The sequence below is a fragment of the Pelophylax lessonae genome (assembly GCF_965119305.1).
Source record: "Pelophylax lessonae genome assembly, chromosome: 4".
Lineage (NCBI taxonomy): Eukaryota > Metazoa > Chordata > Amphibia > Anura > Ranidae > Pelophylax > Pelophylax lessonae.
Genome location: NC_138771.1, coordinates 655,838,853 through 655,866,294, shown reverse-complemented (window position 1 = coordinate 655,866,294; position 27,442 = coordinate 655,838,853). Strand labels below are relative to the sequence as shown.

At 46.5% G+C, this 27,442-nt stretch overlaps 2 protein-coding genes across 2 annotated transcripts in view; one reads left to right on the top strand and one right to left on the bottom strand.

The window, feature by feature from the left end:
• The window catches only part of LOC309553054 (uncharacterized protein), a gene marked incomplete at its 3' end in the record, with an annotated part of 310,864 nt that overhangs the window by 225,723 nt on the left and 57,699 nt on the right, over positions 1–27,442 (bottom strand). The gene's annotated exons all lie outside the window — the stretch shown is intronic.
• LOC309554779 (transferrin receptor protein 2-like) overlaps positions 9,834–27,442 on the top strand; it is a gene marked incomplete at its 5' end in the record, with an annotated part of 54,765 nt that continues 37,156 nt past the window's right edge. Inside the window, 3 exons of the mRNA XM_082256479.1 lie at positions 9,834–9,989; positions 10,068–10,145; positions 24,972–25,111. Of these exons, the coding sequence (XP_082112605.1) occupies positions 9,834–9,989; positions 10,068–10,145; positions 24,972–25,111 (374 nt within the window). The remainder of the gene's footprint in view (positions 9,990–10,067; positions 10,146–24,971; positions 25,112–27,442) is intronic.

The window sequence follows — 27,442 nt, the reverse complement described above, 5'->3', positions numbered from 1 at the left end:
TCTTCTTTTTTGTTTTTGGTTTGCTGGGCTAGGTGGGCGACCGGGCTCAGGCTCCTTCGGCTGCACCTTCTCCACCCACGACTCCCCATAGGTTTGCACACGGTGGACCTTCGGTCCTCGGTTGAAAGTGCAGTTTATCTGCTCTTTAGTGCTCTTCTGTGAGGGTTCCCCTCTTCCTTCCCACTTTCTCTTTTTTCTTCTTTGGTCTTGCTTCTTTCTTTTCTTGTTTCCATCTAGGGGGGCATTTTCTCCTTCTCCCCTTCTCTCGTTCATCCTCCATCCTCCCCCTTCCCTCCCTTTTTATTTTTCTCCTCCCCCTCTGTGCTTTGTCGTACTGGGATAAGGATGCTCTTAACGTGATCTCTTTGAATGCTAAGGGGCTCAATGTACCTGAAAAACGGGAGGTGCTCCTTAATGAGTTGCGTCGCTGTCGAGCTGACATAGCTTTTTTTCAGGAGACTCACTTCAGAGAGGATCGCCTCCCATTACTCAAAAATCGCTACTATCCTTTCTCCTATCACTCGACCAACACTGTGGCAAAATCGAAAGGGGTGTCCATCTTACTGTCAGCCAATGTCCCCTGGACTTTTCAGAGTTCATTGTTGGACCCTGGGGGAAGCTTCATATTTCTTAAGGGCTCTATTGGTACTTTCCTGGTCACTCTAGCCTGTGTATATGCCCCCAATGATGGTCAAGATTCCTTCGTCTTCAGTGTTCTTAAGAAACTATCTACTTTTCAAGACGGGCAGTTGATCTTGGGGGGGACTTCAATATACCTTTGGTTCCAGCGGTCGACACTTCCTCTGGGGCTTCCTCTGTCCCACATGGCCCCAGGAAACGGCTCTTGCAAGCTCTTCATGGCGCCCAGCTTGTAGATGTTTGGCGTCTGCAACATAACGGGGAACGTGACTATACCTTCTTCTCGTCCCCCCACAAGACATATTCCCGCATTTAATTTTTCTTGATTCTACACCATCAACTACACGCTGTGGTGGCCACTGCTATTGGCTCCATTACCTTCTCGGACCATGCGTTAATCTCTTTGACCTACAAATTGTTGGAGGGGACAGGGGTGGGGACCAGGATTTGGCGTCTTAGCGACTCCCTCCTACAGAACCCGGAGGTGCACGCTGAGGTCCTCCAGAAGCTCACGGAGTACTTCCGTGAAAATAGGACAGGTGACTGTGATCCTGGGATTGTCTGGGAGGCTCATAAAATGGTTATCCGTGGTCTCTTTATCAAACATAGTTCCCGCCTTAAGAAACTCTGGTTGCAACTGCTCGAGAAGTTGCTTGGGCAAATCCACGCTTTGGAATCCTTACATAAATGTACCATGAGTCGAGACACGGAGATGGAACTCTTTTCTTTGCGTAAAAGGTTCAAGATCTCCTCCTCTTTGCTAAAGCGAAGGCGGATCTACAACGGTCTCGACAGGCTTTTTATGTCTCGGGCAACAAGTGTGGGTGCCTGTTAGCGGCTTCTGTACGGGCACAGAGACTGGCGAGCTATGTGCGCTGGGATCGTTTAAAGTGGGCAAGGCACCGGGACCTGATGGTTTTATGCTTCCTTACTACACGACCTTCCTCCCGGTTTTCGGCCCACACTTATTATCCTGGTTCAGCCTCTTGGGTTCTGGCGATTCCTCATTTCTCTATCGCTCATTGACAGACGTAGTCTTCTTGATTCTCAAGAGCTGGGTTATGTTGTCTCCGCAGGAGTAGGACTAGGCAGAAAGACAAAACGTTCTGGCTCCACCTTAGGGGCAGTCCCTGAGGGTATATCCTCCCTCTCTGTGCTACAGGGAATCAGTTTTTTTCTGTCTAGTCAGGAGTAAGGACCTAAGTTCCTTGCTGGGATCTTTTGGTCCTGGCAAGACTTTTTTTCTTTAAGAAAAAGACATTTTTTAGGTAGTTTTCTCCAGTGTTTTTTTCCTGTGAGATCTTCAAGCAAAAATGCCGGACTGGGCGACACTTGTGGTCACCCCAGCCGGCCTACGAGCGCGCGCAGACCATGGCATTGCGCTTGGTCGGCCGCGACATATTCAAGTAAGTATGCGGGGCCGGGCGACGGGCTGGATGTTGAGATCCAGTGGTCACCCCGGTTTCTGCCTACGAGCGCGTGCAGACCAGAGCTCCGCGCTGGGTCGGCCGCGACGGAGTCCCAGTGGAGGGACTGACTTTGCGAGTTAAAAGTCTCGCTTGGACGCCAGGTACCAGAGAGTCGAGGCGTCCGGAGTGGTCCACAAACCCCCACCCCGGTGGAGAGGGTATTGTGAAGAGAGGGTGCCTGTCGGTTCGGTATGGTGAGTAAACGTTCCCTTTTTTCCTCGTTATGAGGCAGTATGTATTATGGGCCCCTCCATATATGGTCAGTATATATCTGATACTTACAAGTCCCCCTTGTAATACAGCATGTGTTTGTGGGAAGTGGACTTGGTTTAAGAGCTAACACTCTACCCAGCAGACTGTAACATTACAGCAGACATAGGAGGTATAATCCTACCTTATGTGTAGTGTATCTCCTGTAGATCCATATATCGCCTCTTAGCAGAGATGCAGGTGGATGTGCTGGGAAAACGATTTCGGCGGTCCGCCGCCATTTTGCCGTAGACCGAATGCATGTATGTCCTCAGGTCACGCCGGCCGCCATGTTTTTGGAGTCTTATGTCTCTTCTATGGGGGCGGCCATGTTTTGTGAGCCCAGCTACCTCGTGGAGAGCTGGGAACGCCGGAAGGCGTACACAGGGGGCGGAGCCACGTCCTTCTACCCGGGAAAAAGCAAACAGCTCCTTCCAGTCTGTGTAAGACAGACGCTGACTGCAGTTGGTTGGAAACTGCACTGCATCGGTTGGTGAGCCTTGGGGGTCCCTCTCTCTCTCTGTGGGATCGAGAAGCAGGTACTCTGAGGGGCGCTATTGCGCTAGGGGGAGACACACAAAAAAAAAAAAAAAATAAATAAAAAGTTTTTTTGTTTTGCTGGCAAAGGTGTCCTGAATTAACATGGACCCTGCCACTCATGTATCTCCTCCGGATCCCCTCGAGGGGTCTGCGGGATCCTCCAGCACCCCATTGACAATTGAATCATTGTCAGCTATTATGGAAACTTTTGTGTCCCGGGTGGAAGTGGCTTGTCAGGGACAGGGCGCAAGAAAGCGACCCCCGCCTAACCCCATATTATCTGAAACCTCGGATTCAGACTCTGAGCCCATTTCTGCAGTTGCAGGTACTTCATCTGGGATTGGTGTCTCGGGTCCTGTCTCTTCAGACAGTGAGGAGGATGTTTCGGCATCCGCCATAGCCCGAGAGGAAGCGTTGGTAAACGCACTCATTGTATCTGTTCAAGAGACCTTAAGGTTACAGGGTATTCCATCAGAAATAGCGGAAACTGAAATCCCCTTTGGGACCAAAAAACGCATCAAAGTGGCGAAGGTTTTTCCATTGCCCAAATGTTTTGGCAATCCAATCGAAGAAGAATGGCGTCTGCCAAAACGCACTTTTACTATTTCTAAACGCATTGACAGGCGTTATCCGTTTGAGGAAACCCTTATTAAGAAATGGACAGAACCACCTGTGGTGGATTCACCAATTGCTAGATTGAATAAAGCCACGGTTATTCCTTTAGAAGACGCTCCGTCTTTTAAAGATCCAGTGGATCGCAAGATAGAAGCTATGTCTCGCACCATGTTTTCCTTGATTGGATCAGCTTTCAGACCTATAATAGCTATTGGTCTGGTTTCGCAGGCTGTAACTGAATGGACCAAGTGGTTACGCCGGGACTTAGAAGAGGTCCCTCAGGCGGTATCAGATTTGTTGGAACAAATGATACAGGGGTTACAGTTTGTGTGTGATGCGGCGTTAGATGCCACTCCATTATTGGCGCGAGCATCAGTCTCAGCAGTGGTTCTCAGGCGTACACTGTGGCTAAAAGGTTGGTTAGCCGACCAAGGTTCCAAAAAAGCATTGGCTAATATCCCCTTCTCAGGTGAGCGTCTATTTGGAGCCAACTTAGATGAGATCATTAAAGATCTCACGGGTGGAAAGAGCACCTTTTTACCGCAAAATTTTAAAGGTAGAGGAACTCGTCAAAGACGAGGGCCTTCTTTTTCTGCTCACAAGAGGTTTTTTCGTCCCGCGGGTGAAAAAACTAAGTCCTCCAAAGCTCCTGCAGGAGGCGTCAGGGGTCGTTGGTCGGGCAAGCAAAAGCCCGCCCCCTCCAGACCTGAAGATAAACCATCCAAAGCCTGAAGGTGCGCCCCCACCCATAACTGGGGTGGGGGGACGTCTTCGCCGGTTCCCGGATCCATGGCTTTCCAGAATCCCGGACAAATGGGTTTGCGAAGTCATAAGGTCAGGGTACAAGATCGAGTTTCGATCTCTCCCACCGGCGCGATTCTTCCCTTCCAATATCCGACTATCCTCAGATCGTTTAGAAGATCTGCGGAGAGCAGTCACAGATTTACTACAACAAGGAGTGGTAGTCCAGGTTCCTTCGACAGAACGGTTTCAAGGGTTTTATTCAAACCTATTTACAATACCCAGGAAAGAGGGCAAAGTGTGTCCAATTCTGGACTTAAGAGCACTCAATTCTTTCGTCAACATAAGAAGATTCAGAATGGAGTCCATTCGCACGGTAGCAACCTTCCTGCATCCAGGGGATGTCCTAGCGTCCATAGACATCAAGGACGCCTATCTTCACATTCCCATTTTCGCAGGACATCAGCGGTTTCTACGCTTTTCCGTAGAAGAGAACCACTATCAGTTTGTGGCGTTACCTTTCGGTCTCGCCACGGCTCCGCGGGTCTTCACAAAGGTGTTGGCCCCAATGTTGGCACTTCTGCGCCAAAGAGGTATATCGATCCTTGGTTACCTAGACGATCTTCTGCTTCATGCAGAGTCTCTTCAGACCTTGCTACAAAACATAGAAATTACTATGATTTCTTTACAGGAATTCGGGTGGCTGGTGAACCAGCAAAAGTCTTTTCTGGTTCCCACCCAGAGGCTCGAATATCTGGGTCTAATTCTAGACACAGTCAGGACAAGAGTTTTTCTTCCGGTAGGGAAACTCCGAAAGATTCAATCAGCAGTCCAGTTGTTACTGTCCAACAGCTGGTCTTCCCTTCGGACTTGCATGAGGGTTCTGGGGTTGATGGTGGCTTCATTCGAAGCAGTCCCATTTGCCCAGTCCCATACCCGAATTCTTCAGCAAGAGATTCTTCTCAGATGGAATCGGAATCCGGAATCCCTGGACAATCAGATCCGATTGAGCAAACAGACCAGAGAGTCTCTGGTCTGGTGGCTTCGGTCTCCGATGCTCAGCCAGGGAAAGTCATTTCTGCCAATATATTGGACGATAGTGACCACGGATGCCAGTCTATCCGGATGGGGAGGAATTCTCGGTCAGTTATCTGTCCAGGGACTTTGGTCCCCGGAAGAATCCAGGTTACCGATAAATGTATTGGAACTGAGAGCGATCAGACTTTGTCTGATTCACTGGACCGAGCAGCTCCAGGGCAGCCCGGTTCGGATCCAATCGGACAATGCCACGGCCGTGGCTTATGTCAATCACCAGGGGGGCACCAAGAGTGTCCGAGCGGCCAAAGAAGTGGCTTGCATTCTTCGCTGGGCGGAACGATTTGTTCCAGCAATCTCTGCGGTGTTCATTCCGGGGGTGGAGAATTGGCAGGCAGATTATCTCAGCCGTCAGACCCTGGATCAGGGGGAATGGTCCCTCCATCCAGACGTTTTCCACCAGTTGTGCCTACGGTGGGGCACCCCGGATGTGGATCTGTTGGCATCACGATTCAACAGGAAAGTTCAGAGATTCGTGGCTCGCTCCCGCGATCCTCTAGCAGAAACCGCAGACGCACTGATCGCCCCGTGGGGGCAATACCAGCTAATATATGCCTTCCCTCCTCTCGCGTTACTGCCAAGACTTCTTCGCAGGATAGAGGAGGAAGGAATTCCAGTAATCCTGGTAGCTCCGGACTGGCCTCGTCGAGCTTGGTATGCCGACATGGTCAGACTGGTGGCGGACGTCCCGTGGAGACTTCCTCTCAGGGAGGATCTACTGTCTCAGGGACCGATCTTCCATCCTGCTTTACGATCGCTGGCTTTAACGGCCTGGCTATTGAGACCCAGGTGCTGAAGGACAAAGGTTTGTCAGCTTCAGTTATTCCTACTCTAGTTGAAGCAAGGAAAGCGACTTCCAGAAAGATTTATCATCGCACATGGAAGTCCTACATTGCATGGTGTGAACCTTTGGGGTTCCGTCCTCGGTCTTATTCGATTAGTCGAATATTGGCTTTTCTGCAACAAGGGGTTGAGCAGAAACTGGCCTTGAGTACTATCAAGGGTCAGGTCTCAGCATTAGCCATCTTCTTTCAGAAGCCTTTGGCTACTCATTCCTTGGTGCGGAATTTCATCCAGGGGGTGCGACATCTGGCTCCGCCAGTGCACGCGCCGTTACCCCCCTGGGATCTTAATTTAGTGTTGTCGGTTCTTCAGAAACCTCCCTTTGAAGATATTAGGGAGATTCCTCTACCCACGTTGTCCCAGAAGGTGGCCTTCTTGGTGGCTATTACTTCTGCACGCAGGGTGTCAGAACTGGCCGCATTATCTTGTCGTTCACCATATCTGGTGGTTCATAGAGATAAGGTGGTTCTTCGTCCGAATCCATCCTTCCTACCAAAAGTGGTTTCAGAATTTCATCTGAATGAAGAAATTGTATTACCTTCCCTGTGTCCTAAGCCCAGTCATCCTCGGGAGTTTGCTTTACACTCCTTGGATGTGGTCCGGGCGATCAGGGTATACTTGAAAACGACAGACTCGTTTCGCAAGACGGATTCACTTTTTGTGATCCCAGATGGACCCAAAAAGGGGTTGCCTGCATCTGCCGCGACCATTTCCAGATGGATCAGACAGACGGTAGTACAGGCTTATTCTATTAAGGGTCGGGAGCCCCCGTTCCCTGTTAAGGCGCACTCCACTCGGGCACTTAGTGCGTCATGGGCCTTTCGCCATCAGGCGTCAGTGGTCCAGGTGTGCAAGGCGGCTACCTGGTCGTCTGTGCATACCTTTACTAAACATTATAAAGTTGATGTAATGGCATCGTCTGATGCCTCGTTTGGCCGCAAGGTTTTGCAGGCCGCAATTTGAGGAGACCAGTGGTCTACCTCGAGGGTTTTTTCCGTTGGAAAATTTTTCTTTAGTCTCATTCTTTGTTTATAATGAGCCTTTAAAACTTCTAGTTTGGCACCGGTTGGGCCTTCTAGATTGGATTTGATTTTGTCAATCCCACCCCTCATTTGTGGCACTGCTTCTGGATGTCCCAGCTCTTGAGAATCAAGAAGACTACGTCTGTCAATGAGCGATAGAGAAAAATGGATTTTTGTAAGATCTTACCGTAAAATCCTTTTCTCTTAAGCTCATTGACAGACGTAGTACCCGCCCCTCTATCATTGAGTTGGGTTGGGTTAAATTCTCTGTACTGCTTTAAAACAGAACTGATTCCCTGTAGCACAGAGGGAGGATATACCCTCAGGGACTGCCCCTAAGGTGGAGCCAGAACGTTTTGTCTTTCTGCCTAGTCCTACTCCTGCGGAGACAACATAACCCAGCTCTTGAGAATCAAGAAGACTACGTCTGTCAATGAGCTTAAGAGAAAAGGATTTTACGGTAAGATCTTACAAAAATCCATTTTTCCCACTTACTCGCTCCGAGCTCATATCTCTTTGATTCCGAAGGAAGGGAAGGATCCGTCGCTTTGTGGAAGCTACCGCCTAATCTCCTTGTTGAACGTAGGTCTGAAATTGATCTCTAAGATCTTGGTTAATCGCTTGGCACCCCACATGACTCATCTAATTCACTTGGATCAAGTGGGGTTTATCCAGACTCGTAAAGCGAGGAACAACACCTCTAAAGTGTTGAACTTGATACACGTTGCTCAGAAATCCCACACTCCTTGTGTTCTTCTTAATACTGATGCCGAAAAGGCCTTTGATCGGGTCAGTTGGCGTTTTATGATGTCGATGCCACGATCTATTGGCCTCGGCACTACCATGTTATCGTGGATACGACATATCTTCTCTCACCCCACGGCACAAGTGAAATGCAATGGGGTGCTCCCTACAGGTCTCCTGGTCTCTGTATTGCACCTCCCTACAGGTCTCCTGGTCTCTGTATTGCACCTCCCTACATGTCTCCTGGTCTCTGTATTGCACCTCCCTACATGTCTCCTGGTCTCTGTATTGCACCTCCCTACAGGTCTCCTGATCTCTGTATTGCACACTGACACTTTCTATAAGGTAATATGCTCTGTACTGCACACTGCAACCAAGGACTGGTCACTGCATTGTACTGTATATAAGCCAGGAGGCACTGAGCTCCATATTATATACTGGACATCTTCTGAGTGTGCACCTACCCAGTGGCGTAGCCTGGGTTGTCAGCGCCCAGGGCAAGGTAAGTAATTTGCGCCCCCTACACAAATCTACTAGATCACTACACAGACTACTACACTGACACCTACACTGACCTAGCTGACCACTACACAGACCTACCTTATTCCTACACTGACCTACCTGATTACTATACTGCCACCTACACAGACCTACCTGACCACTAAACAGACCTACCTGACAATTACACTGACCACTACACAGATCTACCTGTTTCCTGCACTAACCTACCTGATCACTATACTGACACCAACAGAGACCTACCTGACCACTACACTGACCAACCTGATCACCACACTGACCTACCGAATTACTATACTGACAATTACACAAACCTACCTGACCACTACACAAACCTACCTGACCAATACACTGACCACTACACTGACCTACCTGTTTCCTGCACTAACCTACCTGATCACTATACTGACACCTACAGAGACCTATATGATCATTACAGAGACCTACCTGATTCCTACACTAACCTACCTGATTACTATACTGACACCTACTTCACCACTACACAGACCTACCTGACCACTACACTAACACATATACTGGCCCCCCTTCACTGACCCTTCTTCCCTGCCCCTCCTTCACTGACCCCCCTTCATTGACCCCCCTACACTGAACCCTTCACTAACACTACACTGACCCCTTCACTGACCCCCCTACAGTGACACATACACTGGCCCCCCTTCACTGACCCTTCTGCCCTGCCCCTCCTTCACTGACCCCCCTTCACTGACCCCTACACAGACACCCTCACTGACCCCCCTAGGCTGGCCCCCCTACACTGACCCCCCACACTTACCCCCCCTAAACTGACCCCTACACTGACCCCCCTACACTGTCACCTACTTACCCCACTACACTGACCATGTCCACTTCCCTGGGCCCCAGGCCAGCAAAGGAACTCTCACCGGTGTTGTCTCTGTGCAGTCAGTCAGGCCGAATCGATGGCGCAGGCCAAACTGCCTCCTGGAATGGAAGCATGCGGCTGGAGTAGACAGCAAAGCCGCTGCTTCCTCTCTGCCGCTCCTCCCACAGGCGGAGTGCATTTGATATCACTCCGCCTGTGAGCCGGACCTACAAAGGATGTAGCGGCTCCCTTCTCACACACTGCAGGCTTGAGACTGAGAGAGATGACTCAAACTCACTGACACTAACAGCAGTTATATTGCCCTAAGCTTGCGGGTGTCCGTGAGCTCAGGACGGAAAGCGGGAGACACCCGCGACTTGCGGGAGACATGAGATGTCTGGAATGCGCCCCCCAAAATTTTGCGCCCGGTGCGGCTGGCCCCCCCAGCACCCCCCACGCTATGCCACTGCACCTACCATACTGTGTATCTGTCTCTACACATACCAAACTGAACCTATGTATTATATATGTCTCTCTATATACCTCCAGGCAGGGCTGGTGTACGTAAACTATGGGAGGAAGGAGGACTTCAACTTCCTGAGTACCTGGGGAGTGAATGTCACAGACAATCTGGTGATTGTGAGGACGGGGTCTATTACCTTTGCGGAGAAGGTGAGCAGTGGGTTCCTGAAGATCCACAAATATATTCATACTGCACACACATTGATTTCTCCTCATTGTGGCTTTTAGGTGTACAACGCTGAGCGGGCCGGAGCCGTGGGTGTCCTAATATTCACAGACAGGCATGATGCTGCAGTATATGGACATGTGAGTACTACAACTTGGGGTATTTTTATAAAATAAAATTACATATCAATTCTCCCAGTTTAAATGCATGTAAAGTGCCTTAAAAAAGTATTCATACCCCTTTACATTTTCCACATTTTGTCATTTTACAACCAAAAACGTAAATGTGTTCTATTGGGATTTTATGTGATAGACCGACACAAAGTGGCACATAATTGTGAAGTGAGTAAATAGAGTCCACCTGTGTGTAATGTAATCTCAGTATAAATACAGCTGTTCTGTGAAGCCCTCGGAGGTTTGTTACAGAACCTTAGTGAACAAACAGCATTGGGGCTAGCCCAAGACATTGTGCTGCCTGGGTCCAAGAATGAAACGCTGCCCCCCCCCCCCCAAAAAAAAAAAAAAAAAAAAGAAATCATGCCCATCCAGCAAAGAGGCATTTCTATAAAGTAAAGAGACATCCCCAAATCGTAATGAGACAGCCCAATAGAGCAGAGACATCCCTATATATTTAGCAAGAGGCATTTCCATAAATTCAGCAAAGGGACATTTCCATGAAGCAAAGAGACATCCCCATTTAGTAAAGAGGCAGCCCCATATATTCAGCAAAGAGACATGCCCCCTCCAGCAAAGAGACATGCCCCCTCCAGCAAAGAGACATGCCCAATCCAGCAATCAGACATGCCCAATCCAGCAAAGAGACATGCCCCCTCCAGCAAAGAGACATGCCCAATCCAGCAATGAGACATGCCCAATCCAGCAAAGAGACATGCCCAATCCAACAAAGAGACATGCCTAATCCAGCAAAGAAACAACCCCAGTCCAGCAAAGAGGCATGCCCCTTCCAGCAAAGAGGCATGCCCCTTCCAGCAAAGAGACATGCCCAATCCAGCAAAGAGACATGCCCAATCCAGCAAAGAGACATGCCCAATCCAACAAAGAGACATGCCTAATCCAGCAAAGAAACAACCCCAGTCCAGCAAAGAGGCATGCCCCTTCCAGCAAAGAGGCATGCCCCTTCCAGCAAAGAGACATGCCCAATCCAGTAAAGAGACATGCCCAATCCAGCAAAGAGACATGCCTAATCCAGCAAAGAGGCATGCCCCTTCCAGCAAAGAGGCATGCCCCTTCCAGCACAGAGGCATGCCCCTTCCAGCAAAGGGACATGCCCAATCCAGCAAAGAGACATGCCCAATCCAGCAAAGAGACATGCCTAATCAAGCAAAGAGACATTCCTAATCCAGCAAAGAATCATCCCCAGTCCAGCAAAGAGACATGCCTAATCCAGCAAAGAGGCATGCCCCTTCCAGCAAAGAGAAGAGACATGCCCAATCCAGCAAAGAGACATGCCCCCTCCAGCAAAGAGACATGTCCCCTTCCACAAAGAGACATGCACAATCCAGCAAAGAGACATGCCCCTCCCACAAAGAGACATGCCCCCTCCAGCAAAGAGACATGCCCCCTCCAGCAAAGAGACATGCTCCCTCCAGCAAAGAGACATGCTCCCTCCAGCAAAAAGATATGTCCCCTCCCACAAAAAGACATGCACAATCCAGCAAAGAGACATGCCCCTCCCACAAAGAGACATGCCCCCTCCAGCAAAGAGACATGCCCCCTCCAGCAAAGAGACATGCTCCCTCCAGCAAAGAGACATGCCCCCTCCAGCAAAGAGACATGCTCCCTCCAGCAAAAAGATATGTCCCCTCCCACAAAGAGATATGCCCCCTCAAGTGAAGAGACATTCCCCCTCCAGCAAAGAGACATGCCCCCCCTTCAAAGAGACATGCTCCCTCCAGCAAAGAGACATGCCCCCTCCAGCAAAGAGACATTCCCAATCCAGCAAAAACATCAGCTCAGCTCACAGATATATGAATTGTGCAGCACCACGAAAGCCCCCACTTTGTGTCGGTCTATCAAAAAAAATCCCAATAAAATACATTTATGTTTTTGGTTGTAACATGACAAAATGTGGAAAATTTCAAGGGGTGTGAATACTCTTTCAAGGAACTATACATTTATTCGTTGTGAATGGGGCAAAAAATATAAATAAATAAAAGAATGGTATTAGGCTATTTTCTGTGCTGGTTGAATGTTCCTCATTGATTTAAAATGGAAAATACTGCATTTGGCCATAAGACATACTTTGCACCATTAAGTGGCCAAATGCGTTTCCCATTATAAATCGATGAAAAACATTTGACTAGCACAGGAAATAGCCTAATTCCCTCCAACAGGGGTCCTAATCCTTCCCCTCTCCATGTAAAATCCAGGAAAAGATTAGGGTATAAGGCTTAGAGCTAAGGGTTAGGTCGAAGGTAACTGCAGGCTTTAACAAGGAGACGTGAAATACTGGGTGAATGCGGAGTGAATTGGGTAAAGATAATTTATAGGAAACTTCATTAAGTTTACTCTTGACCGGAAAGGGTCCAATAAACCTGGGAGCCAATTTCTTAGATGGACAGGCTAAACGGAGGTTAGTTGTAGACAACCAAACCTGGTCACCTGGTTGAAGAATCAATTCTCCCCTTCTTCTTCTGTCAAAGATCTTCTTAGATGCCGTTTGTGCCTTAAGTATGGCTTCTTGCAGTAATTTGCTGTTGCGAGCAAAGAAATCAATAGTGTCCTGTACTGCGGGGACTCCAGAGTCAGAAGGGATATCGGGCAAGAAGGATGGATGGAAGCCGTAGTTTGAGAAGAATGGAGATTGTCCAGTAACGGAATGTTTAGCATTATTATAGGCAAACTCGGTAAATGGCAGCAAGGCCACCCAATCGTATTGAACAAAGGTGGTAAAACACCGAATGTGGGTGGTAAGCAGAAGACAAGGATAATTCGATCTTCAACAGACTGCATAATGCTTTCCAGAAGCGGGAGGTGAACTGCACCCCTCTGTCAGAGACAATATTTGCAGGTACCCTGTGAAGCCTAACAATCTCTTTTACGAAGACTTCTGCAGTTTCCTTGGCGGAGGGAGTACCCCTGAGGGGCAAAAAATGGGCCATTTTAGACAATCGGTCCACAACAACAAAAATGGCAGAGCATCCCTTAGAAGGAGGAAGTTCCACAATAAAATCCATGGCGATCATCCTCCACGGTCTGTCAGGAACTGGAAGTGGTCTAAGGAGGCCCCATGACTGACTTCTCGCGGGCTTGCTTCGGGAACACACAGCACAGGAAGACACGTAGTCCCTACAACTTTTTTCCAGGTCGGGCCACCAGAATGTATGCTGCAGCAAGTCAAGGGTCTTACGGACTCCAAAGTGACCTGCCAAGGGATGGTCATGACAAGAACCCAGGACAGACATTCGGACATCTTCTGGAACGAAGATCTTGTCCCCAAACCATAGCAAACCGTCCTTAGGTACCAGAGAAATTTCAGGAAGACAGGGAATACTCGCAGAAGCCTGTTTAATATGAGCCATCAAATTAGTTAAGGGAAGAAGAAAGTTACCTTGAGACAGGATGGTGTCAGGTACAGGAATTTCCTTAGGGTCATCGAATATGCGGGAGAGTGCATCCGGTTTGATGTTCTTGGAACCAGGTCGGTAAGTAATATGAAAGGCGAACCTCGAAAAGAACAGAGCCCACTGTGCCTGGCGTGGTCTCAGCCGTTTGCCAGATCTCAAGTATTCGAGGTTCTTTTGGTCGGTGAAGATAAGGATGGGATGTGCTGCCCCTTCGAGTAAATATCGCCACTCCTCGAGTGCCGCCTTGATGGCCAAAAGTTCACAATCGCCCACATCATAGTTTCTCTCTGCTGGAGAGAGTTTGCGGGAAAAGAAGGCTACAGGGTGTACCAAGTCTTTAACTCCCTGTCTTTGGGAGATAACAGCCCCTACAGCCACTTCTGAGGCATCCACCTCAAGGAGGTAAGGTAAGGTGGGATCAGGGTGTCTCAGGATAGGAGCAGTAGTAAACAGCTTTTTCAGGACAGAGAAGGCGGTCTGGGCTTCAGGGGACCAATGGAAGCGAATGTTCTGCTTGGTAAGCTGTGTGATAGGGGAGATGATGGTAGAGAAACCCTTAATGAATTTCCTGTAGAAATTTGCAAATCCCACAAAGCGCTGCACCCCTTTTTTGTCAGATGGAGCCGGCCAATCCAGAATAGCTGAAACTTTTTGAGGATCAATCCTTACTCCTTCTGTGGATATGATCAGGCCCAAGAACTGGATGCTTTTCTGTTCAAATTCACATTTCTCGGCCTTAGCATAGAGTCCATGTTGGCGGAGGCGGCCGAGAACGTTCCTGACGTGCTCCCGATGCTGGTCCAGAGACGCAGAAAAGATTAAAATATCGTCTAAATAGACAATTACTAAGGTGTCAAGCCTATTTCTGAAGATGTCATTTACAAAATGCTGGAATGTAGCCGGGGCGTTGCAGAGGCCGAAGGGCATCACCAGGTACTCGAAATGCCCAAACCTGGTACGGAACGCCGTTTTCCACTCGTCCCCTTCGCGGATACGAACCAAATTGTAGGCCCCACGTAAGTCTAATTTGGTAAACAAGACAGCAGACCTTAATCTCTGAAAGAGTTCTGGAACCAAGGGGAGAGTATAGCGGTTTTTAACAGTGACTTTATTCAACTCTCGGTAATCCACACAAGGACGGAGAGAGTGATCCTTTTTTTCTACAAAAAAGGTTCCTGCTCCTGCTGGTGAAGTAGATGGGCGGATGAAACCCTTCTTTAAGCTCTCGTCCACGTATTCCTTAAGAACCTCCAACTCCCGTTCGGATAATGTGTAGATACGACCAAACGGAATCTCGGCCCCTGGAAGCAGCTCTATAGGGCAGTCATAAGGACGATGAGGGGGAAGGGTCTCAGCCCCGCGTTTGCTGAAAACGTCCAGAAAATTATGATAAGCCTCAGGCACGACAGAGCATAAATCTGGATCAGATTCTAGGCACAACAAGGCTCTGGAGGAGCTGAGAGAGTCAGGCAGGCAGGAATTCAAGCAGTTGGTAGACGGGAACTTGATGACTCCAGAGGTCCAGTCGATTTGGGGGTTGTGTGCCTTCAACCAAGGTAACCCCAAGATGACTGGAAACAAGGGGGACGTGATAGCGTCTAGGCTTATTAGTTCCTTATGGTCACAAGAGGAGATCATGAGGAGAGGAGGAGTCTTCTGGGTCACAGGTCCGGAACTGATGTGGGAACCATCAGCCATGAAGATGGTAAGTCCTTGGGTCTTAGGTTGAAGTGGAATACCCTGTTGAACAGCGAATGACAGGTTGATAAAGCAACTACATGCTCCGGAGTCAATAATCGCAGTTACTGGTATGGTACCTCCTGGAAGCTGAAACGAGACAGGGAAGGCTAGGTGAGAAGCACTGGAAGTGGATGCTGGACCACTGGATGGGGAGATGGAAAGGCACTTACGTAGCTTCGCAGGGCAGGAACGCACGTAGTGACCAGCTTCTCCACAGTACAGGCAGAGATTGTTCTGTCGCCGGCGGTGCCTTTCTTCAGTAGACAGAGCAGGTCTCCTAACACCAAGCTGCATGGGTTCTGGGACATCCGTAGCGAGGTTAGCAGGAGCAGAGCTGGTAGGAAACGGATTAAAGGAAGGGACGTGTACCGGGGCCGCGAACCGCGGCATCATGCAGGCCGGACGAGGCTGCTGGGTGGAACGTTCTGCACGGCGTTCCCGGAGCCGGCGGTCTATCTGAATAGCCAGATTTATTAAAGTCTCTAGGGCAGTGATGGCGAACCTTGGCACCCCAGATGTTTTGGAACTACATTTCCCATGATGCTTGTGGACTCTGCAGTGTAGTTGAGCATCATGGGAAATGTAGTTCCAAAACATCTGGGGTGCCAAGGTTCGCCATCACTGCTCTAGGGTGTCAGGAACCCCAACTCGGGCTAGCTCGTCCTTCAGCCCTTCAGACAGACCTAAACGGAACTGATGCCGTAATGCAGCGTCATTCCACTGGGTGTCGGAATTCCAAAGCCTAAAGTCTGTTACGTAGGCTTCCACAGCTCTTCGACCCTGCTGAAGCGCGTGCAGAGCAGCCTCAGCGGTGGAGGTTCGCTGAGGGTCGTCATACAGCTGGGCCATGGCACTGAAGAAAGACAATAAGGACTCCAGATGAGGACTGCGCTCTTCAATAAGCTGATGAGCCCAAGACTGTGGTTCATCCAGGAGCAGGGAGATAACAAAGCCCACTTTGGTTTGCCTCCAAGGAAAAAGTCTGAGGTTGCAGAGAGAAATATAATTCACATGCGTTGTGAAACGCCCTGAACTTGCCTCGGTCCCCTGAGAACTTTTCGGGTGTAGGGACCCGGGGTTTGGATGGCAACATCACTACCGTGGGACCTGGAGTAGGTTCTGCTGGTACTGAGGAAGAAGAAGCTGTTGTCACAGGGGGGATCCCAGGTGCAGAACGCATCCGTTCCTCCAGATGCATGTAGCCTTCCTTAAGGGTCTCCACGGCTTGAGATAAAGTTGTGAGATGCTGGCAGATACAACAGGTTTCATATGCTTAAATAAGGCAGCCTGTTGCCAATTAATGAAATTAGTCTGAGCTAGGTTAACCCTTAGGTTGCAGATTCATGACAGTACTTCAGTGTGCACAGGGAGCGTTCCTGACAGTGTGTGTCTTCATATAATATGGCCCCCGCATATTGATTTCCTTGCCGACACATAGAGACACTTTTCTTATGGCAGAGCTAGTAAGAGGGAGATCTTTCCCATCTTCCTGCTGGCACACAGAGTGATAATGTTAATGTGTATGGGGTGAGTAGGGTGTGTCCAGGCACACCTGGCGCACCCTTTGCGCATGTCTATTTGTTATGATAAGTGTCATAGTACTAGGCCAAAATATCAAATGTATCACAAGTATGATGGGAGACCAATAAGTTCTTACCTTCACCAAGATCTAGATGTGCTAGGGATCTGACATTTTGTGCACTGACTCTTCCTTCTCTACATATCCACCTCTTATGTTTACTCACTTCTCACATCTGTAGAACAGATCTTTAATACCATCTGCGTAGAAGTATGCAGATTTGGAGGATTACCAGCTGCCAACATGACCTTGCTGGGTAAATGTTGCACCTCAGCCTTTTTGGGGGTGGGTGATGAAGCATGCTTCCATGTTTTACACATTTGTTTAGTCTCAGGATCATATAGATATACCCGGCTTTCATCCATGGTCACTAATCTGTTTAAAAATTCCTCCTCATCTTTGTGGTACAGGTCCAAAACGCTATGAACACATTCCACTCGTTGCTGTTTTTGAAAAGGTGTCAGTAACCTGGGAACCAATTTCTCTTGGCTCTAACTCTAAATCACCACGACCTACAAAAATTGTCATGCATATTACTAAGATATCCACCTATAAACCTGCAACATTTCAGATCTCCAGCACATCTAGATCATGGGGAGGGTAAGAACTTATTGGCCTCCTCTGATATTAGTGCCATTTACATCTTAATCACTTCCTACCCAACGAAGTCATATGACGTCATGGACTTTGAGTGGAGATATCTGAAAGAAGGGTGCAGCTACAGGCATCATTCAGATGTCTTCTTTTTCAGATCCCAAGTGCATCTAGATCATGGTAAGGGTAAGAACCTATTAGCTTCCCCTCGTATTAGAGCCATTTACATCTTAACCACTTCCCGCCCAATGACATCATATGACATTGTGGACCGTGAGTGGACATATCTGAAAGATGGGTGCAGCTACAGGCATCATTCAGATGTCTTCTTTTACAGATCTCCAGCACATATAGATCATGGTGAGTTTAAGAACCTATTTGCCTCCCCTCGTATTAGAGCCATTTAAAATCTAACCACTTCGGTCGTGGATTTTGAGTGGAGATATCTGTATGCAGATTTGGAGGAATACCAGCTGGCAACATGACCTTGCTGGATGAATGTTGCACCCTAGCCTTTTTGGGGGTGGGTGATAAAGCATGTTTCCATGTTTTATTCATTTCTTTAGTCTCAGGATCATATAGAAATACCCAGCTTTCATCCATGGTCACTAATCTGTTTAAAAACTCCTCCTCATCTTTCTGGTACAGGTCCAAAATGCTTTGAGCACAATCCACTCTTTGCTGTTTTTGGAAAGGTGCCAGAAACCTGGGAACCCATTTCTCTTGGCTCTAACTCTAAATCACTATGACCTACAAAAACAAAAATTGGCAAGCATATTACTAAGATATCCACCTGCAAAATTTCAGATCTCTAGCACATCTAGTTCATTGTGAGGGTAAGACCTTTTTGGCCTCCCCTCGAATTAAAGCTATGTACATCTTAACCACTTTCCGTCCAACGACGTCATATGATGTCGTAGACTTTGAGTGGAGATATCTGTAAGATGGGTGCAGCTACAAGCATCATTCAGATGTCTTCTTTTATAGCTGGCGATTCCCTGCACCGTAAAAACAATTATAGCAGCTGTTCAGCCACTTGATTGTTTTTACAGGCGGTGGGAGGGGACAATTCTCCCCTTCCAGCTGGCCTCCGGTGCTTCTGCCGGCTCTCCTGTGTGATTGGCAAGCCGGAGAATGAATCTGCTGGCGGTGGCCATTTACCATAGAGCTGACCAAAGACCAGATGGTCCCTGGTCATCTCTACGACCTTCTGAGGCTGGGTGCGATGTTATGACGTCACGTCCGGCCTCACCAGCTGGGAAGCCGAGATTTATTTTTTTATCTCAGGCTTTGCAGTCTAGAGGAGAGATGTGGGGTCTTATAGACCCCACATCTCTCCATAAAAAGGACCTGTTATGCCCTATTCCTATTACAAGGGATGTTTGCATTCTTTGTAATAGGAATAAAAGTGATAAAAAAATAAAAACTTTAAGGGAAAGTGTAAAAATAAAGCCTAGAAGAGAGATCTGGGGAATTATAGACCCCACATCTCTCCATAAAGAGGACATGTTATGCCCTATTCCTATTAGAAGGGATGTTTACATTCTTTATAATAGGGATAAAAGTGATAAAAAAAATAAAAATTTAAGGTAAAGTGTAAAAATAAAGCCTAGAGGAGAGATCTGGGGACTTATAGACCCCACATCTCTCCATAAAGAGGACCTGTCATCTTTATTCCTATTATAAGAGTTTACATTTTAAAAGGAATAAAAGTGATAAAAAAAATGTAAAAGGAAAGTGTCAAAATATAAAAATAAAATAAATAATAATAAAAAAAAGGTAAAGTGAGTGCATATGCACGTCGTGCCCGCAGAAGCAGAATCAAACGCATACGCACATCACTCCCGCATACCTAAACGGCTTTTAAGCCACACATGTGAGGTATAGCCATCATCGTTAGAGCGAGAGCAATAATTCTAGCCTGTACCTCCTCTGTAACTTTATAAAGGTGTAGTGGTGTGCCCCTTTATCCAGATGCAGGTGCAAGTCCCTTTAACTCAATTCCCCATAATCCTCTGGGCTCCCAGTATCCCCTGAGTTCCAGGACATGCCCAGGGAGTATAAATGCCAGCTCCGCCCAGCTTCCTGGGCTCAGAGAGATCCTGCCTGATGGGACAGCAGTGACTGGGCAAGTGAGCTGTCCCCAGGTGCTGGGTCATCAATCGATCAGTCTGGTGTGTGGGCCTCCAGCAGTGAGCACAAGAGCACACAGTATTTATCCAAGCCCCAGTCACTGGAGAGGACTCTGTTACAGTCCATGTGGAGAAGTTGTCCAAGCAGTCGGTTGGTCCTATCTACGGCCCCCAGAGCCTCCTGACCAAAGTCAGCATCAGCAGTGCCTGTGTGAAGTCTGTGCCAGCAGGAAATACCCTCAACTCCCAGTCTGCTGAATGAACGATTAATCTCTGGGAACACGTGAGAATATGCAGATCTTTTCCTATCTGTAAACTGAACTCAGAACACTCTGCCGCCATCTAGTGGCCATTACTAGAACTGCAATATAATTGTTTGCACACGTTTTATGAATATTTCTCCTTTCCTCATATTGCTGTTTTGTACTGCAAACCACTGTTCACATGATCTCCTGTGTAATCTACGTTCCACATTGTTAAGTAAAAAAAAAAATTGCACATCACCACTGGTCTGATCATTGGCTGATCATTGGCTGATACCATTACATAACACTTGGCGTCACGAACAGGATCAGCCATGTCAGTCAGTGGTGAGGGAAGCAGCACTGAGGGTGTCAAACAGTCTGCCATAGCTTCCCTATTGCTGGCAGGATTGCTACCACAGCAACTGCCTAAGTACACAGGACCAGATCAGGACTTGGATGACTGGATTAGGAGATTGCGGGGCTTGATCCGGTCATATGGGGTGCCACCCACACAGCAGGCAGATCTGGCCATTAATGCCCTTGAAGGGGAAGCAAGGAAGTTAATTTTGCACCTTCCAGCAGAGGACCAGGATTCCCTAGACAAGATAATCAGCCGCTTGGAAGCAGTGTATACCCAACCGGTTGCATTAGGGGATCTTAGGGCTCGCTTTATCAGTAGAAGGCAGAGAGTGGGAGAATCCATTCCGCAGTACGCTCTGGAACTGCAGGATATAGCAGCCGAGATCCGACGCAATGAGAGGAGGCGAGCAGGACGTGCTGGCTGGAGTGATACAGACGGGTGGCTGAAGGATCAGTTTTTGGATGGACTTCTGTCTGACAAAGTCAGGGAAAAGCTACAAGAAAAGGACAGAAGTAACCCAAACTTGAAATTCCACGAAATTTTAGAAGCAGCTATCCTGTATTCAGAGCCCAGACGTGCCAGTGTGGACGTTCTCATGGCCAGCACAGGGGATAAACCATGTAAACTGCCACAAACTGAACAAATAGCTCCATGGGAGGTGGCCATCCACAAGCTGACAGAAGGAATGGCCCAGCTCCAGATAGAACTTGCCACGCTGAGGCGTGAGTGAGATAATCCAAGGGGGCCAAGGGAGAACATCCCTTCATGGAGAAACCGATCACCGCCCCGCCGGCGACCAAGAAGGGAGAGGTCACCCTCCCCATGTTGGGGCTGTCAACAAAAGGGACATTGCTTGAGGGACTGTCCTGATCAAATACCAAGGGGGCCATTAAACCCAGAGCGCCCCGCCGCTAGGAGTCAAGCAGTGGGGCGGTCCAGCAAAACGACTCCCCAGTCACACACGGAGGACGTGGGGGTCGATTGCCCTGTGGTACATGGGTACTTCGATGGCCAAGAGATCGAGTGTCTCTTCGACACTGGCTCCCAAGTCACTATTCTACCAGAACCTTTGTTCCAGCAATACTTCCCAAAGAAGAAAATGAGTCGAGATACCCCATGGTCCTCACTGACAGCTGCCAACGAACTTCCTATAGAAGTGGTTGGGATTACCTGGATGAAGGTAAAACTGTGGGGACAGGACCTTGGCCAAAAAGGTGTGGTGGTTACACGTGTATCCGGAAAAGGACAGCCGCAGGTGATATTGGGCATGAATATCATCCAGGGGCTGAAGCCCGAGCTGTTGAAACGATGTCCTACCCACCTGGGACCACCTAAAGAAATTAGAAATCTGCTTCTTACCTTGGCAGCACTAAAGGACAAACACGTGGCCAATGCCCTATCACGGTACCCTTCAGTACAACCACAGCGAGATGTGGATGAAGAGGCTGAAGAAGAAGAAATTCCACTCGTAATGAGGGCTAGACCTAATAGTCAACCACGGGTGGACCTCATCCATGTATTGAAAGAGTATAACTGGGCGGAAATACAGAAGAATGATCCTGTGATTGCCCCAGTAAGAGAAGCGATGCAGTTACAGCGGTGGCCCAGTAGAAGAGAAAGATCGCGACTGCTGCCAGAGACACAAAAACTGTTGGGTGAATGGTCACGTTTCCTCTTGAGAGATGGCATATTGTATCGCAGAATAATGTTCCCCCATGACTCTTCGGTAACCTGGCAGGTCGTACTGTCACGGGCCAGAGCTAGACAAGTGGCAGAAAGAATTCATGTGGAAGGAGGACATTGGGGTGTCCACAAGACATTCGCCTGGTTCAAAAGGCAAGCCATGTGTGTGGGGCTGTTCCAGTTGATTAATCAGATATCTCAGCACTGTGCGGTATGTTCCGTGACAAAAGGGGCTGAGGCCCAGGTGCCTCCCATGACTTGGAACACGTCTGCCCCATTGGAAGTACTAACAGTTGAATTTCTCACCCTTGACATGTCAGAAGATGGACATCGCTATGTCCTTGTTATGGTGGATCACTTTACTAAGTTTGCAGTAACCGTGCCAACTCATGACCAGACTGCAAAGACTGCAGCCCAAGCAGTGTGGAAGCATTTCTGTCTCCCTTATGGCTGCCCTCAGAAGATACATTCAGACCAAGGGCCCTGCTTTGAAAGTGAGTTCTTCCAGGAATGGTGTCACTCCTTAGGTGTCAAAAAGACACATATGACCCCATACCACCCACAGGGTAACGGAGCATGTGAGAGGTTTAATAGTACCCTGACACAGCTGTTGAGAGGACTGGCCCGTGAGAAACTAACCAGATGGACCCATTACTTGGCTGAAGTGGTTTGGAAGTATAACCATACTGTGCACTCAGCGACAGGTCGCTCTCCTTACCATGTGATGTTCGGCCGTACTCTTGGGGGACCCACAGATCTATGGGGTGTTGTCCCCACTGAAGAAATGGAGTATACTCCAGCATCCTGGATTCAAGAGTGGAGGCGACGCCTGTCAGAAGTCCAACAGTTCGTAAAGGATCGAACCTGGGTGGAACAAGAAGAGTCAGGAACGGAGGTCCATGACCTGAAACCTGGAGACAGGGTCCTGAACCGGCGCAAAGGTGCACATCAGCAGGGTAAGCTACAAACTCCATGGGAGGAAATGCCTGGAGTTGTGTTACGGCAAGACAGGCCAAGACGGTTACACCGCAGGCTCCTTAAGCCTATTGAAAGCTACAGGGAGATTCATGGGAGCTCATCTAGAGAGCCAGAAGAACAGGTTTCAGAGCCACCAGTAACAACCCCAACAGAGAATCAGTGTTGGCTATTCCCTGTTCCCCCACTGCTACCTCCAAGTCTCTCAGGAGAGATTACAGGTACAGACGATGCCGTACAGCCCAATGATTGCCCAGCTCAGATTCCTACTCCTGCTGTGGAGCCCTCTGACCCACTGTCTACGGAGAGGCCTGAAAGTGAGGATGCACCTTTGCCTGCTCCTGGAGAAGAGCCTGAACCTCAACCCTTGAGATGTTCTCAGAAGCGCAACTTTGGGAAACCACCTGAATGCTTTGCACAAGAGGACTTTGTATGGTCTGTGAACTTGCCTGGGATCGCAAGTTCAAGTGGGGTGGAGTGTAGTGGTGTGCCCCTTTATCCAGATGCAGGTGCAAGTCCCTTTAACTCAATTCCCCATAATCCTCTGGGCTCCCAGCATCCCCTGAGTTCCAGGACATGCCCAGGGAGTATAAATGCCAGCTCCGCCCAGCTTCCTGGGCTCAGAGAGATCCTGCCTGATGGGACAGCAGTGACTGGGCAAGTGAGCTGTCCCCAGGTGCTGGGTCCTCATTCGATAAGCCTGGTGTGTGGGCCTCCAGCAGTGAGCACAAGAGCACACAGTATTTATCCAAGCCCCAGTCACTGGAGAGGACTCTGTTACAGTCCATGTGGAGAAGTTGTCCAAGCAGTCGGTTGGTCCTATCTATGGCCCCCAGAGCCTCCTGACCAAAGTCAGCATCAGCAGTGCCTGTGTGAAGTCTGTGCCAGCAGGAAATACCCTCAACTCCCAGTCTGCTGAATGAACGATTAATCTCTGGGAACACGTGAGAATATGCAGATCTTTTCCTATCTGTAAACTGAACTCAGAACACTCTGCCGCCATCTAGTGGCCATTACTAGAACTGCAATATAATTGTTTTCACACGTTTTATGAATATTTCTCCTTTCCTCATATTGCTGTTTTGTACTGCAAACCACTGTTCACATGATCTCCTGTGCAATCTACGTTCCACATTGTTAAGTAAAGTAGAAATTGCACATCACCACTGGTCTGATCATTGGCTGATACCATTACATAACAAAGGTAACCTGTAAAATTTTTTAAAGCGTCGCCTATAGAGATTTTTAAGTACTGTAGTTCTTCGCCATTCCATGAGCATGCGCAACTGTTAAAGCATGACCGTTTAGGTATCTATTTACTCAGCGTAACATAATTTTTTTGTATTATGCAAAAATCTGGCTAACTTTAGTGGTTTAAAAAAAAAAAAAGGGTTTAAAAAATTGCAGCGCAAATACTGTGCGACATAAAAAGTTGCAACGACTGCCATTTTATTCCCTAGGGTCTCTGCTAAAAAAACATATATAATGTTTGGGGGTTATAAGTAATTTTCTAGCAAAAAAAATTAAGATTTTCACATGTAGGAGAGAAGTGCCAGAATTGGCCTGGGGGGCAAGTGGTTAAGCTTTGTTGACACTTGCGGGCCAGGGGGGCTGCAAAAAATACGATGGTGGAGCTTCGGTTTTAACTCCCCCCCCCCCCGATTGCCTATCTTGACCTTGGTAGCTTGATGGAGTGTCCACGGCAAAAATTATACCCCATGTTCTCCTTCAGAGGGCAGTATTGCCACTAAGAGAGTTAATGGGGCCACGCCGAAACGCGTGTAATGTGAAAGGCTGTGGCCTTTAAAGGGTTAAAACATGTCTCCTCATCCCAGCCACCTGTCAACTGCCCTCTGAAAAGACATCCACTGTGCATCACTATTCAGAGGGGCGGCAATCACGGCTGACATATAAACCAGTCCTTAGTGGGTGCATTAAATATTTATTGGTGCCGAAACTTCACGTTTTGTTAAAATGTTATCTTTATACCCCCACAAACTCCCGAACCAATGTTCATTTTAGAAGACACATTGCTCCAATTAACTCCTCCCCCTTTGCCGCTTTCTTCCAGGTTCACTTCGGTACTGGAGACCCTGCCACTCCCGGATTCCCATCATTTAACCACACCCAGTTCCCGCCTTTCAAATCCTCGGGACTGCCTAAAATACTGGCTCAGCCAATAGATAAAGCCGTAGCTCTGTCTTTACTCAGGTACTGAATGCTTGCATTGCAAATCTGAAAACGCTTTTGGGGCTGATGTATGACAAATGTGCAAGAAAAAAAAAAATTGCAACCAATCAGCATCCGGCAGGTCAATAAATCCAGTATTCTGATTGGTTTCCTTTTGCAGGAAGTGAAGTGGGGCAGGGTTAAAACTTGCTGTCCATGCCTTCTGTCCTGATGATGACCACTCACCTATTTAGACATGTAGGGTTCATTTTTTTTCTGAATTGAAATTTTGATGAATTTTCCAGTACCAAAATATCCAAATTACAATAGTAATGAATTTAAATGAATCAGAGCTAACGAATGAAAATATTGGACAAAATTTGAATTCTAATAGTTTTTGAATGGAAGTAGAATAGTTTTTACGAGTCGAAATAGAATAGTTTTCAAATCGAATTCCAATTTCCAAAGAGAAAAAAATTTAATTGAAAATAAAAGAATAAAATAGAAAAGAATAGAAAATAATAGACTTGAAAAGAAAAGAATATAATATAATAGAGGAAAACAGAACACAGAATACGTAAAAAAATATAACAGAAAAAAGGGATAGAATAGAATAAAGAATTAGAGTAAAACAGAACGAAATAAAATAGAAAAATAAAAGAGCAGAATAAAATATAATATAAAATAAAGGAATAGAATGAAATAGAACAGCATACAAAACAAAAGAATAGAAAAAAAATAGAATAGAAAAAAAGGGATAGATTAGAAAATAAAAAAAATAGGAGTTAAACAGAACAACACTGAATAGAAAATAAAAGAATAGAATAGAACAGAATACAAAATAAAAGAATAGAAAAAAATAGAATAGAAAAAAAATGGATAGAATAGAAAAAAGAATTAGAGTAAAACAGAACGAAATAGAATAGAAAAATAAAAGAGCAGAATAAAATATAATATAAAATAAAGGAATAGAATGAAATAGAACAGCATACAAAAGAATAGAAAAAAAAATAGAATAGAAAAAAAGTGATAGATTAGAAAATAAAAAAAGTAGGAGTTAAACAGAAAAACACAGAATAGAAAATAAAAGAATAGAATAAAACAGAATACAAAATAAAAGAATAGAAAAAAATAGAATAGAAAAAAATGGATAGAATAGAAAATAAAAGAATAGGCGTTTAACAGAACAAAATAGAATAGAAAATAAAGGAATATAATAAAACAGAATAGAAAAAAATAGAATAAATTAGAATAAAACAGAATATAACCATCTTCTAAAATTCTAACTTAAAATAGAATGAATTCAAATTCAACTAGAATAGAAAATAAAAGAATAGAACCCTTTCCCAAAATTCGAATGAATTAAATTTGAATTAAAATAGAATAGAAAAGATTAAAATTGAATAGAAAATAAAAGAAAATAATTGACAAGAATAGAAAAGAATAGAATAAAATAGAAAAAGCAATAGAATCGAATACACCGAATGTAACCATGTTTCAAAATTCGAATTTGGAATAGAATACATTTGAATTTGAATAGAATAAAAAAGTATAGAATAGAGTAGTAAAGAATAGAATAGAATAGACAATAGAAAAGAATAGAATAGAATATAAAGAATATAACAGTTTTCTGAAATTCGAATTTAGAATAGAATAAATTTGGATTTAAATAGAATAGAAAATAATAGAATATGATAGAAAAGAAAAACATAGAATAGAAAATAAAAGGATAACAGAGAAGAAACAATAGAATAGAATGGCGTAGAATATAACCATCTTCCAAAAGTCGAATTTTGAATAGAGTAAATTACATTTTGAATAAACAAAACGAATTCCGAAAACAAATTTAACTAAAATTTTTGTAAAAAATGAATCCCAACAAAACAAATTTTTTATTTCTGCACATGTTTACACCATTTTTCTTCTTAGGTTTTTACTGGAAGAGAAGGAAAATCTCACCAATGAGATAACATACAGGAATAAAATTCCTGACCAAGTTTCCCATTCTCTCCATGTCATTGGACCCTTTTCTTTTCAGATTAGCCTGAATTTGGTCACCAGTATTGACTTGCTTTACTGTGGTCTTGGGTACACAAGGGTCAGGTGATTCTTTTCTTTTGAGATTCTCCTGAATTTGGTCATTACTGATGATTTGCTTTACAATTGTCTTGGGTATACAGCTCTAATGTAATGCTTTTATTTTTGGACATTTCGAATGTCTAGTTTTACGATGGTCTTGAGTACACAAGGCTCATGTGACGCTTTTTTTGGATTCTCCTTAATTTGGTCATCACTAATGACTTGCTTTACAATAGTCATGGGTACACAAGGCTCATGTGATGCTTTTCTTTTTGGATTCTCCTAAATTTAGTC